The sequence below is a fragment of the Hakea prostrata genome, chromosome 3, assembly GCF_041222555.1.
Source record: "Hakea prostrata isolate BN-2017 chromosome 3, UWA_Hpros_2, whole genome shotgun sequence".
NCBI classification, from domain to species: Eukaryota; Viridiplantae; Streptophyta; class Magnoliopsida; order Proteales; family Proteaceae; genus Hakea; species Hakea prostrata.
The window spans coordinates 72,914,476-72,932,930 of NC_142602.1; the positions used below are offsets into that span (position 1 = coordinate 72,914,476).

The following is an 18,455-nucleotide window of genomic DNA, read 5'->3' on the forward strand; positions in this document are numbered from 1 at the left end:
CAGAAAGTGAGGGTTGACTTCACAGTGCAACATGCAGTTTAGGGTGCATTAAAGAAAATTGTATGTTACTCAATACTCAAATCCAAAACAACCACTTTTACAGGGCATCCTAGAGTTTCATGCATGGGATTCCAAGATATGTCAGCCTCAAGCACCTGCTCCAAACTCTGGACTACAAACTACAGTCAACTTGTCAAATCCAAGACTTCCTCACCATCAGGAACAAAACAAGCCTATCCAAAAAAGATTATCCAAAAAATTAAAAGAAAAAGCAACTTACTACACAAAGTGATCACATGAATATGCATGGTAACAATTTTTAACATTCTATTTTGATACTAAACACCAAAATCTGAAATTAAGTTCTGGTTCTCTAAAATCCAGTATGGATCTTTTCTTTACATGAAGGCAATTAAGTATTGTCCCTCCAGTAAAACGTTAACTAACAAGTAACCTAACAAGCTTCTAACTTCATCCCATCAGTATGTAATTCCTTTTTCCAGACAATCTCAGATACCTACCACACCACCGCCTGTCTGGTGAAGCATTGCATCTATTTCATCACCATCCTCCATCTCAAGCTGTTGATTATAGGAATAACAAATGTTAGGATCAGAAACTGTTTAACAAACTAGTATGTGAAAGGTTTTAGCACACAACAAAGGGACTTGTTCGAGTCTGAAGGATAACAGACCATGAAATTCATGCTACAAGCCAAGACAAACACGAAAATATATATTTATCTTCTTAGATGAATGTTCAATCTTACGCTTGACTCAAAAGGTAACCAGTATTAATTAGTTCACCTTATTTATACGATTTGAGATAACCAATTTAGTAATATTTATTTAATAAATGCAAACTATTGCTTACACAAAATATATGTGTGTGTGTGTGTGTGTGACAAAGGCAGCCAGCCAGACAGAGGGAGAGAGTAGGGGAAAAACCTCATCAGGGGTTTGTTCTCCACGGAGACGTCGACCATCAAATAAGAAAGCGATGGAATTTTGATCTACAGACTGACGGTCACAGTAAGCAGTCATGAGCTTCCTTAACTGGGTGCTGCGTTTGATCCTGAAGAAAACCTCATTCCCATCCTAACAGTGAAAAAACAAAGTAACAGTAAGAGACTGAGTAACAAGACAAGCTATGAAATGGTACAACATACCATCAAATACGATTGACCAATATGTACTTCATACTTCAACAGACTATATTATCAGAAAATCAGAAGTCCATATATCATCTTCCTCTATCTTTTGGATGAGTAAAAAGTATCTAGCATGAAGAGAAGGCACAGAGAGTGAAGGAGAGAGAGAGAGAGAGAGAGAGAGAGAGAGAGAGAGAGGGGGGGGGGGGGGGGGAGGCGTTGGAACAAGAAGACCCAAATGGGGAGAAGGAAAATAAACCCCAAATAGTGAAACACCAATCAGTAATAATATAACTATTCCAAGGAGCCAAAAATAACTAGGGGAAATCTTAATCTCTTCCATTTCAAAGCTTGTTTGGAAAACAAAACTAAAAAAAAAATCTAAAGAAATGGGAGCCCAAACTGACTAATCATATCTTTGTAAATCAGAATAACAATTAAGCAAAATGACTCAAACCCTGATCATCAGAGTTACACACAAGTAACATTTCAGTCAGTTGGCACCTCAATTGAAGGACACAGCCACTAATAACAAAGCATTCCTAGTAATTTAAAAGGGTATGAATGACTAAAGGATAACTAAATAAATTTGACTCACTTATTCCACTGTGTTATCAAATGCCAACTAATTAATGACTTATTTCAAGTTACCAACATATCTTTCCAATATTGTTCTCCGTTATAGATGTCACCAAGCAATATAGCAATTCCCCAAGTGGTAATGAAGATCTGGGTTTTAAAATTCAACTGTTCTTACAAAGAGACAATTCTTCACCTCTCCTTGGTCCAGCCTTTTGACTTTATGGAATCCTCAGGTTACGAACTAATCTAGAATAATTCCCTTTGAAACACAGAGGCAGCTAGAAAAATTGCTCTTATCATGTTACACAAGGATGGTCCTACTTCAAACTGATAAGCTAAAAATTATTTAGAAAACATACGAGGGGATAAACGATACAGTTAATCTAGCCACCAACAGGCATGGAAAAAGAAAATCACATAGCACTAATTAAATTTCAATTAATCTAACTGCACTTCTTGATTGACCGCAAGTTGCATTTGAGTTTTTTTAAATAAGCATACCATGGACAGAAGTCATAAGTTCATACTGAAACTCATGACAATAGATCAGCCAAACTCATAGAACTTCTAAATGGTTAAACATTGACACTTAAAATCACCAAATTTTCACGGTAGTATAAAAAACCTGTAGTATTTGCTGAAAACGGAGCAAAGTAGAAGTCTTACACCATAAAAATCAATCAAGCAAACTTTCAATAAAGAAAACAGGACTTTACAAACTCATGACTTCCCATCTCATAAGACGCAAGCTTGAACAGTCATCACAAGGTGTTACTTGCTTAGCAATAAGTATTGCTTTTAATTTATTAGTTGGCATGCCACACTCCACAAAAACATGAGAAACAATGGATTGGCATGCAAAGCATTCCTTCACGTCAAAAGTACAATTATATACACCATGATACGTAATAAAATCTTCCCTGTCAGTGTTTTCCTGAACCATTGGACAAGCATGGAATGTAATAAGCCAAACACTAAATAATGTGGTTACTTGATAAAAGGAAAACAATAAAATAAGATACTATAAAAGCCCAATACAGTAGCATTTCCCACAGCAGTTTGTGGTAAAAAAATGTGTAACTGTTAAACAAATAGCTGATTTGTCAATCCTCAATAAATGATACATGATAGATCTAATAAAGCATGGAAGATATCCTCCGAATCCTTTCCATCGGATATGGGACACGGCCTTAACTCCTAAGAGTGCATCTGGATACTTAAACCCATTGATGCTTGCATTTATTCTGGCTTCAAATCCGTGCATTCATAATTCCTGATCCTGTGACCTGTATCATCTGAGGGACTACCATGACTAGGTGAGTCAAGGGTTTGTCTTCTCAGGGTCAATTTGTTGGAATCCATAGTTTAAACATCAAAATTAAATAATTTCAAATTATTAAGCAAAATTTTCCACGATTCTGATGCGAATCATTTAATATCCATAGAGTTATTAAATTCCGGATTCATAAATCAACAGATTTGAAATCCGTGGAATTGCGTTACCAAATTCATAAAAGGAAACTACATCCTAAGGCTCAATACAAAATTTGGATACAAAAGAAGAGAAGATAACCTCCCTTTTAGAACTCCTCAATTGGGATTCTTCTTTTAACCTTAAATTTTATATGAGCATTGTACAAAGAAACAAATATATTACAAGGACTAATCTACTACTAGGAATAAATGCAATACGAACACTCCATACGTCCACTCCATAAACTGGAGAACAAGCACAATCATCAGAGCAATTCACAAATCAGTTTAAACCCAATACAATCCAGCTCCCACCAAACCAAGAACAATAATTCAACTAATCCTCCAGCATTTCGAGCAAACAACACAAGGAAAACCCAAAAAACCTAATAGATTAGATTAAAACGAAAAGGAGAAAGGGAAAAAAAAACAGATGCAGACCTAAATAATTCTTTCAGTTTTATATATAATCAAAAAAAAAAATTCCGAACCCAAACATGAAACGAAGAAAAAATTAAACCCAACAAAGAAAACATACACGCACAAGGCAGAAAGAGATTATACCTGACCCTTGACCTTAAGATTGATGTGAGCCGCTTGATCCATAGGCTTCTTCTCTTCTTCTTGAGCCCCAGACATCTTCACAAACTTGTTTCTTAGTAGGGTTTTTCTGCAAAAACAGATGAACACTCACAAAACACAAACAAGACCAAGAGGTTCAGGCTTGAAGACTCTGGCAAACAATGAGCCTCTCGAACAAAGACGTCTCCTGGTTCTCCTATTGGCTATTTAAACGAAGCCTTAAATGCAAAAGAAAAATAATAAATCGTATTTTATATAATTTGAAATCCGCGAAAAGGCTGTGACGTAGATCCTTAATTCGCTAGGGAAAGATGCTTAGGGTGGCCCAGTCATAAAGAACGGCTGAAATTAATCTAAATGGAATCAAACGGATGAGAATTTCAAATTGGTATTGGTGTGGAAATGTAAGTTGCAAAACCACACTTTTCTTGTGGGTATTTAGCCTTTTTCAATATTTTTCTTTGGGTATGTCTTCCTGAATAGTGTTATTGAAGTGAAAGTTAGGGTTTGAAAGAAAAGAAAAAATTGAAGTGAAATTACTTCTCTCAATATTCTTCCTTGTTTAACCAGATCCACCCAATCCAATTGAACCCATAAACAAATGTTTCTAAAAATTGAAAAGGTAATGACAGAATTCTTTAATTTAAAATTAAATATTTAATTACAACCTTCTATTTGACATATAAGTGCAATGTTCGCACAACAAAGAAATATATAAAAGTAGAAAAAAAATTTCTAAGAAAAATTGAAATTTATTTATTTTGGATTCTTGTGTGAGGTTTTTGTTTTAGAGGGTTAGATGATTTGATGAATAAATTAAATAACAACATTATTTCAAGGGGATAGAAGAGTATAAAGCATTTTCATTACAAAAGTTATTGGTCTTTTTAATATGAGTTTGTATATGTGATGTGGAGAACATATGATCGAACTTGGTTCATGCTTGGTTTGACCTTCGACTCCGGTCGGACGAAAAGAATCGACTCACTTCTGAGCGAGCCGGGTCCAGGAGATAGCTTGCTGAGGAAGAAAACTAAATCAGCCACAAGCATGTCCTAATCCGACTTATGGATTAGATTAATTACCCTAATGATGGCAGACACAACTTGGCGGCTATCACTTATCATTATTGAAGGGATAACCATCAAATAACCGTGAGGTTATCTTAGGAGTCATTTACTAGTTCAAACTAGTAGAAGTCTAGCACTCAACGGATCTAACTGTTAGGATCCAACGACTATCCGAAGAATGCTCAAATACATCCAACGAAGAAGATTCGAAGGTACACTCTATATAAACATCATCTACCTACAAGGTATGGGAGATCCATACACACACATTTGGATGTAACGCTCATATGCTTATGATCTAAATCGTATTCCAGTTATTCATTCCTTAGCTCTGTGCTTCTAGCAGAGCCGTTTATGATTAAGTTCATCGATTGACTTAGCCTTCGGAGGTGGACTCCCGACCCCAGCGGTCGGGCCACATCTGACGCTTTTATTTTGCAGGTCATTCTAAGGAGATCTAAAGGCTGAGCAGATTTTGGACGCATCAATTTGATTTTATAGTTATTCCTTCGGTTCCAAGTTTTTCTGACCAAGTGGAGAAACTCATGATATGTTGTAGACATTATGTTTTATGACTTCATATTGATTCTAAGGAAATAATTTTATTCAATAATAGGATTGCTAAGGCTGATCGATCTAAGTTCAAAGATCAATGAAGTCTTCTGTGTTAAATGCATAAGAAAATAATTAGAAATCTTCCTTCCATCTATTCAACTAAACTTTGTGAAATACGAGAATTATGTTGCATATCTGTAAATGTAAGCTTGGTGGAGTGGTAAGATCCATACTTCTCAGTGGAGAGGTCATGGGTTCGACCATTGTGGATGACAAAGCACCCTTTGAGAATGTAATCGAGGTGTGCAAGTTGGCTAGATGAACCTCAAACACAAAAAAAAAAAATTCAAACAAAACAAATAATAATTTTAATTCATGGTTCAGTAGTGGATTTTGTCGACAAGAATACTTATACTTATTGAATTTGGTACCTATGGTTATTGACTCTGGATAAATTTTGCACTTAATATTCCTCAAAAAGTAGATTTTTAAACCTTATTACCCCTTGTCGTGTTCTGTAACTTGAAATTAATGTGGTATAACCCAATGCTTGTAAGCCGCATAAGGCTACAGTATCAATACTTAGTTGAAGGGTTGCTCAATCGATAATGACCCAGCACATCTTAGTGAAAAAGTCACAGGTTCGATGCTCCCAATAGTGTATGTAATAGTCATCATCCCCTAATATAAAACTACAAATTCTCCAAAACAAAATATTTATACTTCTTCCACGAGTCCAGATCATCTCCCTAGTGCTCTCCAACAGCTTTGCAACCACAAAACACAGTGGAGCCCACCGGATGAGGTGATGAGTTTTTTTTTTTTAATATCTTAATATTTTATTATTTTTTTACCTGTGGGCCCACTGTATTTTGTGGTTGCAAAACCGTCTGTGCTCTCCAACGGGAAGATGATCCGGACTCTTCCCCCATTCCAAGTGTGTGGACAGGGCTTCTAAAACTGACTTCAGCAGTCGAATTCATCTGCAGCTTGGAACAGTCCTCGACTCAAACTGCCTCAAGCTCCTTACCAAACCCATGGTAAATGGGTAAAGAAGCTCCTTGACATTCATGCAATTCTAGATTTTGTGCCGAAACTGTATATCGAAATCAAAACCGACTATATAAAACCATATTATTATAAAAAATAGTACAATATGATTTAAAAAACGGTATGTTCCGATACTATACAGTACCGATTTTGAATGCCATACCAACGGTAATATGCCAAACTGTATCGAATATACCATTTTCATTCCGTGTCTTTATCAAAACCATAGCCTACCATTTACATTCCTAAACCATATTCATAATGTTTACATACATACTGTCTACCAGCACTCACGTCGTTTTTCTATATCGATTTTGTACCGGAAACACTATGATATCGGGTTGTAAAAGTGAACACAAGAATTGTACGGTAAAATTTCGTTTCCGTATTGTACTGGACCCACTCAAATGACCGATACTGATACCGTACTAATTCGCAACTGCATTGCCATACGGCCCTAAAAAATGTGACGGAAGACTCACTCGCCCCCATGAATGATAAAGCTCAAACATCATCAAATTTTGAACAAAAGATTCTGCAAACATTGAAATTGTTGCCACATCTACCATTTTGTGCGTGAGCTGCCTAATGCTTCTGATCAAATGGCAAGTTGGGCGAGCAGAACTGTTACCCTGTGAAATTTAGACAAGAATGACTACGAAAATACCATGGCAAATCATTATCTCAACTTTAGTGACTAACTTTAAATTCATCAACAGCCAGTAAATTTACAGAACAAATTTGGAATGCCAAAACACAAAAAAAAGGGGGTTGGGTGGCTATACTATGCATTACACGTAACAGAAAAAGAAAAAGAAAAAGAAAGAGAGATTATGCTACAGGTCTACCACGTAACTTGTCAGCAACATAGAGGAGCTGACTGATATTCGTTGATGGGTAGTGCTGGAGAAGCTTCAGATTCGAAGTGAAATCACCAGCAAGTAGACGCCTCCGAACAAGAATCAGCATGGCACAGCATACCCTAAGAAGGGTTTCCTGCAGGTGCAAGAAAGGTTAAGTGTTTTGGTCTCAAATGCTACAAGTCGTCAACACTGGAAAAAAATTAACCCCGGTGCATGTTATGTTCGGTGTTCCTCCAATTTTGTATTAGTAACTAAGGCGTCTGAGGTTCTGCTCCATTCATCTCCAACTAGTCTATTTTTTTTCAAATACTACATTAGCGCATAAGAATCTCATACATACATCTATGCAGTACACAGGTAGGGGAGGGGAAGGTTCGTGATGGGTAACAGGCTGATGTACAAAAAAAATTTCCTAGCCATGTTAGCCTTGCAAACCATTTTCCAAGGAGCTAGCAGAGCATAACAAGTTCACAGGCTGCTGTTAGGAACATAACCTTCAAGAAGCAAAAAATACCCTAGAGAGTGCATGAATCTAGCTCTCCTGACGAGGCCTGAAACCACGGGGCCCAAGAATTGTGCTTGAAGCCATCTAATCAGCTAGTGTAACTCACATTGAATTAAATAAAGAGGAAGAAGGAGGAGTTTGTTATATAACACAACCTGATCATCTGACTGAAAGAACATGACAACTTACTTGAGGACCCTCAGGGTCACTTAGAAGTCCGTCCCAAATATGAAGAATCTCTGTGAAGTTGAACTCTTGAGTCAACAGGAGGGTTATCCATCTAAATGCATAGAACTGTGGATTGACCTGTAAGGTGTTAAGACAAACAAGGTCAAGCCAGCTTATATTGGATTTTTCTTTTCTGGAATACATGTTGAGGCTCATGAACAACCAAATAAAACAAAGCCAAAACTTCCATGGCACAGATGATTCTGATCAACATTCCAACAAATAAGCAAAGAAGATTGACCATGTCACGTATAATACCAGGGAATCTGGGTTTAGTATATAGCAATATAGCATATATGTTTCCCGAAGTCCATCGTCTGCCATTAAAGGGAAATCTTACAAAATGATTTTCCTATTCAATAAATTTAACATAAGGTAGGACTGAACTAACAGCCATACTCCTCAACTTCAACCACTGGGAAGTGGATGGCACACAAAACATTTGATAAGATTCATGGGAAGTTCATGTTAAAATCATGCGATTTGGTAGGATAAACTATGGTAAATGGTGTGGTGTCTCTCATCACTGGCATGTATACAACATGGAGTGGAAACACATCCAAAGTGACTTCTTCAACAGAGCTTGGTGATCTCTGGCCCATCGAGTACGGACAAGCGACGCAAACAACCACAATCCAATGAAGCCCCACGCACCAACGCAGCTTCACAGGGTTCCACAACCCACGAAAAAAAGAAGGCAACCCAACTTGTTAGGGTTTCTTGAAATAATTCCCTAGAATTTAGGGTTAGCCCAGAATCCTTCTTGTTGAACCAGCAAGTAAATATCAAATCGGAAAGGATGCATAATTTGTCATGGATAGGTTTTGGGATGTTCAAAGTTTCAACAAAATCTAATGGGTTGATTTTAGGATCACAAGAGACCTATGGGAAGAACTAGGATTGATATGGGTAGTGTTTGTGAGACCTTAGGGTTTTAACCAAATCCCCTGGGATGATTTTGAGATACCCAAAATCAGTATGGGTTGCAATAAAGAGATATAGGATGTGTTAAGGATTCCTACAAAGTCTGTAGTTGGATATGGGAGGGATTAGGGATGATCTTGGGAACCTTGGGAGTGGTTTCATGGATTTTAGATGATTCTTGGGCAGATACTCTTGATTCTTTTCTTTCTTTCTTCTTTCTTTCTTTTCTTTTCTTTTCATTTTCTTCCTTCTCTTTTCTGGAATTTCAGACCTGCCACAAGACAAGAAGAGAAAAAAGAAGGGGGAGGGGGTGCAGCAAGGGTTGAGGAAGGTCGGGAGGGATTTAAGGGGTATTGCAGGGGTGGGGAAGGGTTTCTAAGGGGCTGTGTGATGGGTGGGGTAGGGATTCTAGAGGGCTGCAAGTGAGAGTGAAGGAAGGGGATGGGGCAGCTGTACTTGTAAGCAAGGTTATTAAAGCGCCAAAGCGACCAAAGCGATTGGGGCTCCATCTTGGCGATTAGGCGACTAAGCGGCGCTTAGGCGGCAATAAAGCGACCAACGCGGTTTAGTCAATATTTTTAATATAACTACTTTTTAATACAAATACTTTTTATAATAAACTAAAGTACTAAACAAACATTCAACAATCACATTCATAAAAATAAAAAAACATTCAAAAATCACAATTATGAAAACTTATCCAAAAAAAGATTAAAAACATAACTTCATCTCATCAAGCATCATAAGATTCATAACAATAATTATGTAGTATGTACTATATCAGTAATCAATGTGAAAAATGAAAATGAAAGTAGTAATTTTACATTCTTACTTACCTCTATGATAGTGTGACGCCAAATAAGTGTTTTGCACTCTTGTGCATAGATCCGTAATCAAAATTGATGTATCCATTTTTTCCTTTTTTTAACCAAACAGTGCCGACATTACAAATTAATAAATCTCATTATTCCGATTTCCAAGTCATTGTTTATTTAATGATTCATTGATTATCAATGTTGAATATGGCTCATGCTTCACATTCTGTTGCCGACAGGCACTTTGGGCCTCGGAGTTCATTTGCAAATTGGGCCTCGATTCCGAAATGGCTCACATATTTAAATTTATATAGAGCATTGTAGAATAAATTATGATTAAAAAATAATAATAATATGCACAAATTACAAAATGTAAAAAAAGCGGTTACTTTAGCATCTAGGCGGCAAAGCGGTAGTGCCTAAGAAAAAGAGCGGCAAGAAATCAGCCCGTTAGTTAAGCGGCAACAATTTAAGCGGTTCAAAAACTGCTTTGCCGCCTAGGCGGACGCTTTAATAACCATGCTTGTGAGAGTGCTGGTCTTGCTGAACTAATGCTGGAGATAGGAAGAAGAGGCTGCACTTGAAGAAGATCACTCGAAATACTCAATAGTGGCGCTCCCCATAAGGCCAAAATCCTTTCCCTAAAACCTCAGATTCTTTGTATTCAATTCAGTCTAAGTTGACAATGGGAGGAGTAGCCTATTTATAGCCCAACACAAGGAGGGAAAGATTTAAAACTCTATCTAGGAAACATGGTTGTCAAAGCGTCCGCCTAGGCAGCAAAGCAGTTTTTCAACCGCTTTGTTTTGAACAGCTTAATTTCAAGCCCAATCTGGAAAGGAACTCCAAGGCCCAAAGTGACATGGAACCTACCCCCATGCCCATCGGCAACAAAATGTGAAGCATAAGCCATACTCAACATCAAGAATCAATGAATCAATAAATGAATAAATGCCCAAGCGGATGCTTTGACAACCATGGTTTGATGAGATGAACTTATGTTTGTGTTCTTTTTTGAATAATTTTTCATAATTATGATTCTTGAATGCTTTTTTTTTTTTTTTTTTTGGGGGGGGGGGGGGGGGGTGAATGTGACTACTGAATATTTGTTTAGCTTATTATAGAAAGTAGTTTAAAAGTAGTTGTATTGACAAATCTTGACCCAACCGCTTTGGTCACCTTATTGCCGCCTAGGCGACGCTTTATCCCCTAAACGCCTAGGCGGAGCCCCAATCGCTTTGGTCGCCTTGCTGCTTTGACAACCATGCTAGGAAATAAAGATTGATAAGACCCTGCAATTCCCAAACCATCAAACACCAAAACCATTGGCAGCCCCCTAATTAACTCAACACACCCACACACAACACTTGAATGGCATAAACGAGATTTGTAAGAGAAATGCAAATGGTCAACACGCCGAATTCATTAACTAAACTCCATTATAGAACTCTCCCAGATCTGCATTCACCCTCTGAAATGCCCCACCCATACTTTCCCCCCAGGCCAACCAAGAGAGTGGCCACTCCTTCCACATGGATATTTCAAATAGTTTTGATAACCTACGACTACCCCCACTCTTACACCCTCAAATAGTGTCCTATCACCACTCCCCTCCTAAAGTTTCAACTTGCCCCCAAGGTGAACTCAATCCTCCATCTATGGCCATTGTCTCCACACTGCTCCCATCTCTTGTAGCTGCCACCGGGTCCTCTTCCTCCTTGTGTAACATCAGAACTTTAAGTTGCTTGTAGGGACACGGTTGGCCATTGGAATAGGGTGCATCACAATGGAAACACAAGTCCTTGTCCATCTTCAACTTTATTTCTTCCGGCGTCAACGATTGCAAACGATGATTCTTTCCAGTAGGAGTCATTGCCGCCTAAGAAGATGATGGGAAGGACGATGGACTAATCGGCACAGAATTGGGCTGGGTTTGACTCAGCCCAGTTGACCCAGCCGAGTTGGTTCCAGCACCATTTAAACTTCCTGTCGCTGGGCTGGGTTTCAACCCATCAGCAGTCACTATGTTTACATTCAGAACTCGCTGGGCTATTGAATGGGCTGGCAGACTGGATTGTATGTTGTTGGGCGGCTGTAACCCTTTAAGGGCCCAGTTCCTCACTGCTACGGACGGGGCCAGTTCCATAGCCTGGACCAAGCTTTCAGTTTTGAATAGGTGCACTTCCACCTGAACCTATCTTCTACCCGAGAGAAAAGCTCCACGAAGCCAAGCTTCTTCTCGACATCCAGCTGCTGCAGCAAGGGTTTCCAACTGCTCCCAAAACTCGCCAACGGTGCTGCTTTGTTTGAGGCTGAATCAGTGCTTCTTAGGGACTCCTTGATTGAGGCAAGCTAAATCTTTGTACCACAGCCTCCTTTAGACTCTCCCGCAATCTCATTGGAGCCTGCAATTTTAGTTCCTAAAATCGCAACCACCCCAGCACGGGGATATAAAAGCATCGGGTTGCAGCCATGAGGATCTCATCACTGTCAAGCCTGTAGAGATGGAAGTACCTTTCAGCCTTCACAATCCAACCCCATAGGCTGTGGTGTCCTCGACACTCTAGCCTCCATCCCTTCCGGTGCCGGTGAATCAATCTTCAGCAAGGGTTTAAATAAATACAATATCGGTAATTCGGTACGATATCAGTACCGTACCAAATTTAAATATAAAAAACCGACCTACCATACCAAACTCTATAAGGTGCAGTATGAAAACGGTGCGGTACGGTTTCGGTACAAAGTTGGTGTGGGAAAATAGTGTAAATATGGTATATGGTATGGTATAATTCAAATCTAAAACCATATCTAATTTGAATGCCTGAGTTGGTTTATGGTTCTTTAACTTAATATACTAAAACAAACTAAATAGACTGTGTTAAGAACACCTAAAATCACATATGTTACTTGGAAGAAATTGATTGCTGATCTGTTTACACCTTTCTCCTTCCCAGTGTAGCCTTTCAAGCATGGTGCAAATTTCAGTTGAAACCCAAAAGTTTCGTCCCAAGCAAAAACCGAAACCAAGTACTTTTTTTGAAAATTTGACCCTAGGTTCCAGGCCTTATATGACCTCCATTTCATCTGATTTTTTGCCTACTACCTATTTAAAGCATAATAAACACAATGGAACTAGTATTTTGCTCAAAAAACCACTGAAAATTATCATTCAAGTATACTAACAAATGACTGATCCTAACAAGTACAAATTGTATTGCATACAGGCATAGAAACAATAGCATACATGAATTTTTTATAGAACGGTTACATATACAACAAGTCAACAAAATCCAATAAACAACTAGATCAAGTAACAGTGTCTCACATATATTAAGTTCAAGCCCATATATCATGTACAGGTATGTATTTTTTCAAAATCAGAAAATTAAAAAAATAGTAGCAATAATTAAAATAAAATAAAAATTTAACAACACACAAGCATAAAGCATAGTCCTAGACTAAACATATATTAATTTCAAAGCAATACAAGATCATTTAAAGCATGAAAAAACAAAACAAAAAACGAAAAATTGGAAGTTTGAAACTTTTAGGTATGATCATGCTTCACATTCTGTTACCCGACGAGTTTCTTTTATAACTGTTGGGTTTGGTCGAAACCTGCAAAATTTTGATCAAGACTTTGTAACGATACTAAATTTTCTGAATTTCATATTTGTAGGCATTTCGATCGAAATTTCCCTAGTTTCGACCGAAATTTATTCCATGATCTCAAGTACCAAGGAGTCCAATTCTAATGTCTTTCGTAATGAGTCCTGCTCCATTTTACATATTCAATGGACTAATTTCAATTCATAGCATCTCTTGCCAAAAACTGAAGTTTCTCTATCATTTAGTGTCTTAGCCAGAAAAATGGAAAATGAAAAACTAGCAGCTGAAACTAAAAGGTAAAAAGAGCTCCTCCATTAGATGATCAACGGGGAAATTACAAATATAACCTCGGTTTTAAATTCAGTATGGAGAAACCGGTATGGTTTTGGCACATACCAACGGTATGGTACTTGAAACTGTTACCATACCATTTAAATTTGGTTTTGTACCATACCGTAACGAATTTTGAAACGGCACAGTTTAAACAGTGCAGCTTCAGTAACGGTATATGGTATGGGTACAGAATTGACACCCTTAATCTCGAAAGCCTTTCATGCAATAGGTAAACCCTTAGTTCTGCCCTGAATTTGTTATTGCTCTACTACCGCTCTTCCAAATGCTGGGCTAGGAATCCGATCTTAGAATCCATTGCACTCAGCTGAACTAGAAGTTCTTTCATTGTAGTCTCGAGCTCTTCCACTCTGGATTCCATTCTCCTAACCATACCCTGAAATCAGATCAGCTCTAATACCACATTGATAAGACCCCGCAATTCCCAATTGATCAAACACCAGAACCAGCTCTTGGTAGCTCCCTCCTAATTAACTCAAAATAGACACACACACAGCACTTGAATGGCATAAAAGAAATCTGTAAGAGAAATGCAAATGGCCAACGCACCAAATTCATTAACAAAACTCCATTACAGCACCCTCCCAGATCTGAATTCACCCTTCAAAATTCCCCACCCAAGGGTCTTCCCCTTTTCGCGAGCAACCTTGCCCAACAAAACTCAATTCAATTCCTCCTCACTCTTTCCTCCCACATTGTAATACAACCCCAAGAATCCTAACAAACCTTTTTCCAATGTAGGCCAACCAAGAGAGTGGCTACTCCTCCCACATGGATATTTTGGATATATTTGAAAAGCTACAACTACCCCAACCCTACACCCTCAACATGGTGTCCTATCAAACTGACTCAACTGGGGTTTCCTTTATAGACTAGGATCCCCTATACAACTAAGTAAATAACAACCACAGAAATTTAAAAATTTAACTTGTAGTAAAAGACCTAATTATCCATAAGGAATCTTTATTTAAATTAGATTCCCAGTGGCACTACAAGGTGTTCGACCAGCCCCTAGTTGCGCTGTCTTCATTGGCCTTGGGGCCCAAATTAGGGTTTCAGCTAGGGGGCATTTTGTGCTTACATCACCGACTGAACCAAATTTCTAATATGATATACCATATGAAAAGCATCCTAAGTTAGCACCACAATAGCCTCTCCTTTGTCTTCCCAGCCAATGTTAGATAACTGGGCCTTCCCGCAATTAATTATTTTATCCCTGAAGAAGATTGAAATCTCTGGCCAGTAAAACTACATCTGATAGAAGAAGAGTACCCTTTGCAGAGAATGCCTACTCAATGGTGTCTTAAGCCAACAATTTATCATACCAAAAACAGTGGAAACTAAGTCATAAAAATTAGAAATATAACTCTACAAGGGGGATTGGCATTTAACTATCTTACTTTAGTTGTGACCTCAAGATGACGCCAAAGCTCTTCATCATGCTCCTTTAAAAGCTGTGATAACCTTGCAATCGTGGAACGGATACCAACAACACTGTTGTCAAGTTGCTGACAAAAATTGTCACGGAATCCACTTAACAACTCAACAAAACAAAAGAATGTGTCTGCTTCTGCAGAAGCCTGCAAAAAGTAGTATATCATTATAAACCTTGTGGCTCCAGATAGGAAAATATAGCATAAAATCAGACATTATTCTTGCATAACCCCTGGAAAAGCCATTTCCTTATCAGTTTGAAACGTCAAAAAGCTAGTAGATAAACGAAAATAAGTCTCTCTTTCTGCTTATCTAGAAAGGGTGAATGTTTCCTGGTCAGCCACCTATAGAAGCTTATCTACTTGGTCCACGAATATCTACCACATGGAAGTGAGATGAAGCCTTTTTTTCATGGACAGGCAGACCCCACCTGAGATATGTGAAACTTCAGGCCGAGCAGGATAGAAGTAGTGGTAAGGTCAAGTTTGAACATCCAATATTACCAAGAGGGCACACACCAAGTGAAGTACACAGAATGTGCACGCCGAGAAGGGGGTATATGATTTTGAATTAGTTCTGAAATCGAGACATGGCAGTCCGGACCCAGCCCTCTCAGTCCAACAGCTGGAATTGCCACAGCATCCAGCCATGTGGCAGAACAAAGTGGACAACCAAGTGAACTATTTCTACCCTAACCATCTAAAGACAACTTTTACATTAAAGTATTTATAAATCACTTTCTACGAACTGAGTCTCAGACTGAAAGATAAATTATGATGTCATGAGGATAACTTATTTTCATTCTAAAAGGACCTCAAAATGAAGTATTATGATCTTAACGTGATATCTGAGAGTATAGCATAGTAAGTAAATAAACAAAGAATGTTATCCTCACCGCAATTTCTTCATCTGGGTCATTCCTGAATACATAGAACAAAGGTGCCAAGACTTCATTCATCCCCTGTACATATCTAATACCCGGATTCAACTTGGCAAATACTATCAGTATACGTTTCAAAGCTTCCTGAAATTTTCAACAACACATTGTTAACTTGGAACCAATCATGATAACACTTGACCTTGCAATGAAATAATTAAGCTAACCTGATTTGATCTAGCAATGGAAGAGTCCCCTGAAAAAAAGTTTATGTCTGGATGAGTCCGCTTCACATCCCGGTCAATTTGCTGTATGAGTTCTGCATCCTGTACAAATACAATTGTTGTCACTGGCCAGTATATTACTTCAAAAAGGACAATAACAAAGGGGTACATTCGAAAACACCACTGCTCCCAGTGCTTCTGAGTCAAGATTGAATACCAGGCACAGCATATAAAGCAATAAACAAATAGCACTCAATACAGTACACAAGATCACCAGAGCAAGTACCTGGAAGAATTGATTCCATATACTAGTTTTTCCAAGGCTCAATGGATGCTCTCCATGAGGAATTTCTGATCTCGGAAGCAACCCTCTCCGTATGCATTTTGACTCGTCACTTTCAAAACCAGTTTTGTCCAACCTCCTTGTGATTTCTGACTAACTAGCCACAGAAACATTCAGAAAATCCACAACTCTATAAAGATAAAACGCAAGACTCCTCAACAAAAATAAATTAGGAAAGTTTGGGTTCAGACTTTATTTCTAAATGCATTAAGCTTGTCAAAATTGCCGGCTATGAACAAGACGACAAAACAAAAATTTTGAGCCAACTCCACCATTTGAGTAATGAATTTGGAAAACATGTTGCCACCCAACTCATAAATCATGATTATTCAAATTAAAGGGCACCTTAATAGAATCCTAGCAATAAAAATTATATTTGTTTGATGAGTGAAGATGTTTAGATAATGGATGTAAATGATCAGTGGATTTAATGGTTGGTCATGTTAAGATCATTTCAATGACAATATTCCTTTAAAAGACATTTCTAGAATTTAAAGTAATCTTAATTGCAAACGAAGTAATGATCAAGGGTCAAGACATTAAATTAGAATGCTCAAGTTACTTACAGGATTCACCAGAAATTCCTCTTTAAAACGCTTGTACTGGGCACGCTTTTTAGCCAGCTCAGATGCCCACAAGCTGCGATCACATGGCAAATACCCCAGAAGGATCTGTCCACCATTTGAAGAGAAGAAAAAAAAAAGGTAACACCTTAGATTCCATCCATCCTCTCAGTTCCAAAAAAATAGAAGAGCATTGGCTTCACTCTGCTTCCTTTGACATTTAAGCGCAAGTAAGAACCCAATACATGGCTAAGGCCTTGTATCCAGAGTGCCCTAAAAGAGAGCTGATTGAAAGGCAAGGATCCATATAGTTGGGCAAAGGCTGAGTTGTTGTTTTGTTGTTGTTGTCGTGGTCATAAGTCTAAATCGAACTCAAAATAAGGTGACCAAATTCAAGTTTGACTATTCCATTACCCAATTTGAAGCAAAATTCAATACCTTCCAGGCAGTAGAACGGATTCCAGACCCATCTGGTATCCCCTGCGATGCTAATCTCCTTAGCTCGCGCAAATTTATAATCTTCCTCGATAGCTGAACCAAAATAGCATGCATAAGCAAAGAATAACACCCAAAACGATACAATTCAAAAAATGAACACAAAAGAGAAGAACCTAACCTCGGCTAAGAGCTGAGATTGGCGAGACAATTCGTCAGGCGATATAGAGCTTCGTTCATCAGTGCGTTGGGAATCACTGATCTCCTGTTTCGGAGCTTCTTCTGGTTCTTGTTTAGTTTTGGGTGGCCGCTCAGGAACAGGCGGTTCGACGGGTGGTTCAGGCGTGGTAATAGAAAGTTTAGTAGCGTATCGAAGGAGACGGTCGTCGTCGATTGGGGTATTAGAAGTCCAGAGAGAATTATTGAGCCACTCTGGTACGCGCTTCTTTACCATTGCCGATTGGATTTACGTTGTTCCTCACCACTTCTCTAACCGAAAATCGATCATTTCTCAGTCTTCTGACACTATCGAGATCCCCTGTTTCTCTGCAAATGTCTTCTAGGGTTTCAAAAGTGTAAGATTTTCTTCCTCCTCGGGTAGAAACTAGAAACTAGAAACTAGAAACTAGAAAGGTGTAGTCGATTTCACTTCATCTCCGATTCAGCAATCCCAAAGAGGCCCATGGTAAGTACTAGAAAGACTAAGGCCGGCCCCCCAGGCCAGCAAACTTGGCGGGGTGGTTACAAGGGTTGCGCGAATGTGACGGGAAGGGGCCCCCCGCTCCCAGACCCCTGCGTCGTTTGGTCTTTTCGGCCCTGTTT

General features: G+C 38.5%; 2 protein-coding genes across 2 annotated transcripts; both read right to left on the reverse strand.

Moving 5' to 3' along the window:
• Nucleotides 1-276: 276 nt before the first annotated feature.
• Nucleotides 277-3,984, reverse strand: LOC149023010 (small ubiquitin-related modifier 1-like). Its single transcript, XM_089150886.1, has 3 exons — nucleotides 3,770-3,984; nucleotides 948-1,097; nucleotides 277-581 (listed from the first exon to the last, which is right to left on the reverse strand). The coding sequence occupies exons 1-3, from the start codon at nucleotides 3,842-3,844 to the stop codon at nucleotides 510-512; spliced, it is 297 nt and encodes a 98-aa protein (XP_089007012.1). The 5' UTR covers nucleotides 3,845-3,984; the 3' UTR covers nucleotides 277-509.
• Nucleotides 3,985-6,626: 2,642 nt separating this feature from the next.
• Nucleotides 6,627-18,240, reverse strand: LOC149023011 (uncharacterized). The gene is made up of 9 exons (XM_089150887.1): nucleotides 17,815-18,240; nucleotides 17,637-17,729; nucleotides 17,202-17,306; nucleotides 16,579-16,728; nucleotides 16,296-16,394; nucleotides 16,087-16,215; nucleotides 15,158-15,337; nucleotides 8,020-8,136; nucleotides 6,627-7,458 (listed from the first exon to the last, which is right to left on the reverse strand). Exons 1-9 carry the CDS (start codon nucleotides 18,085-18,087, stop codon nucleotides 7,294-7,296), a joined length of 1,311 nt encoding a protein of 436 aa, XP_089007013.1. The 5' UTR covers nucleotides 18,088-18,240; the 3' UTR covers nucleotides 6,627-7,293.
• Between the last annotated feature and the right edge of the window lie 215 nt (nucleotides 18,241-18,455).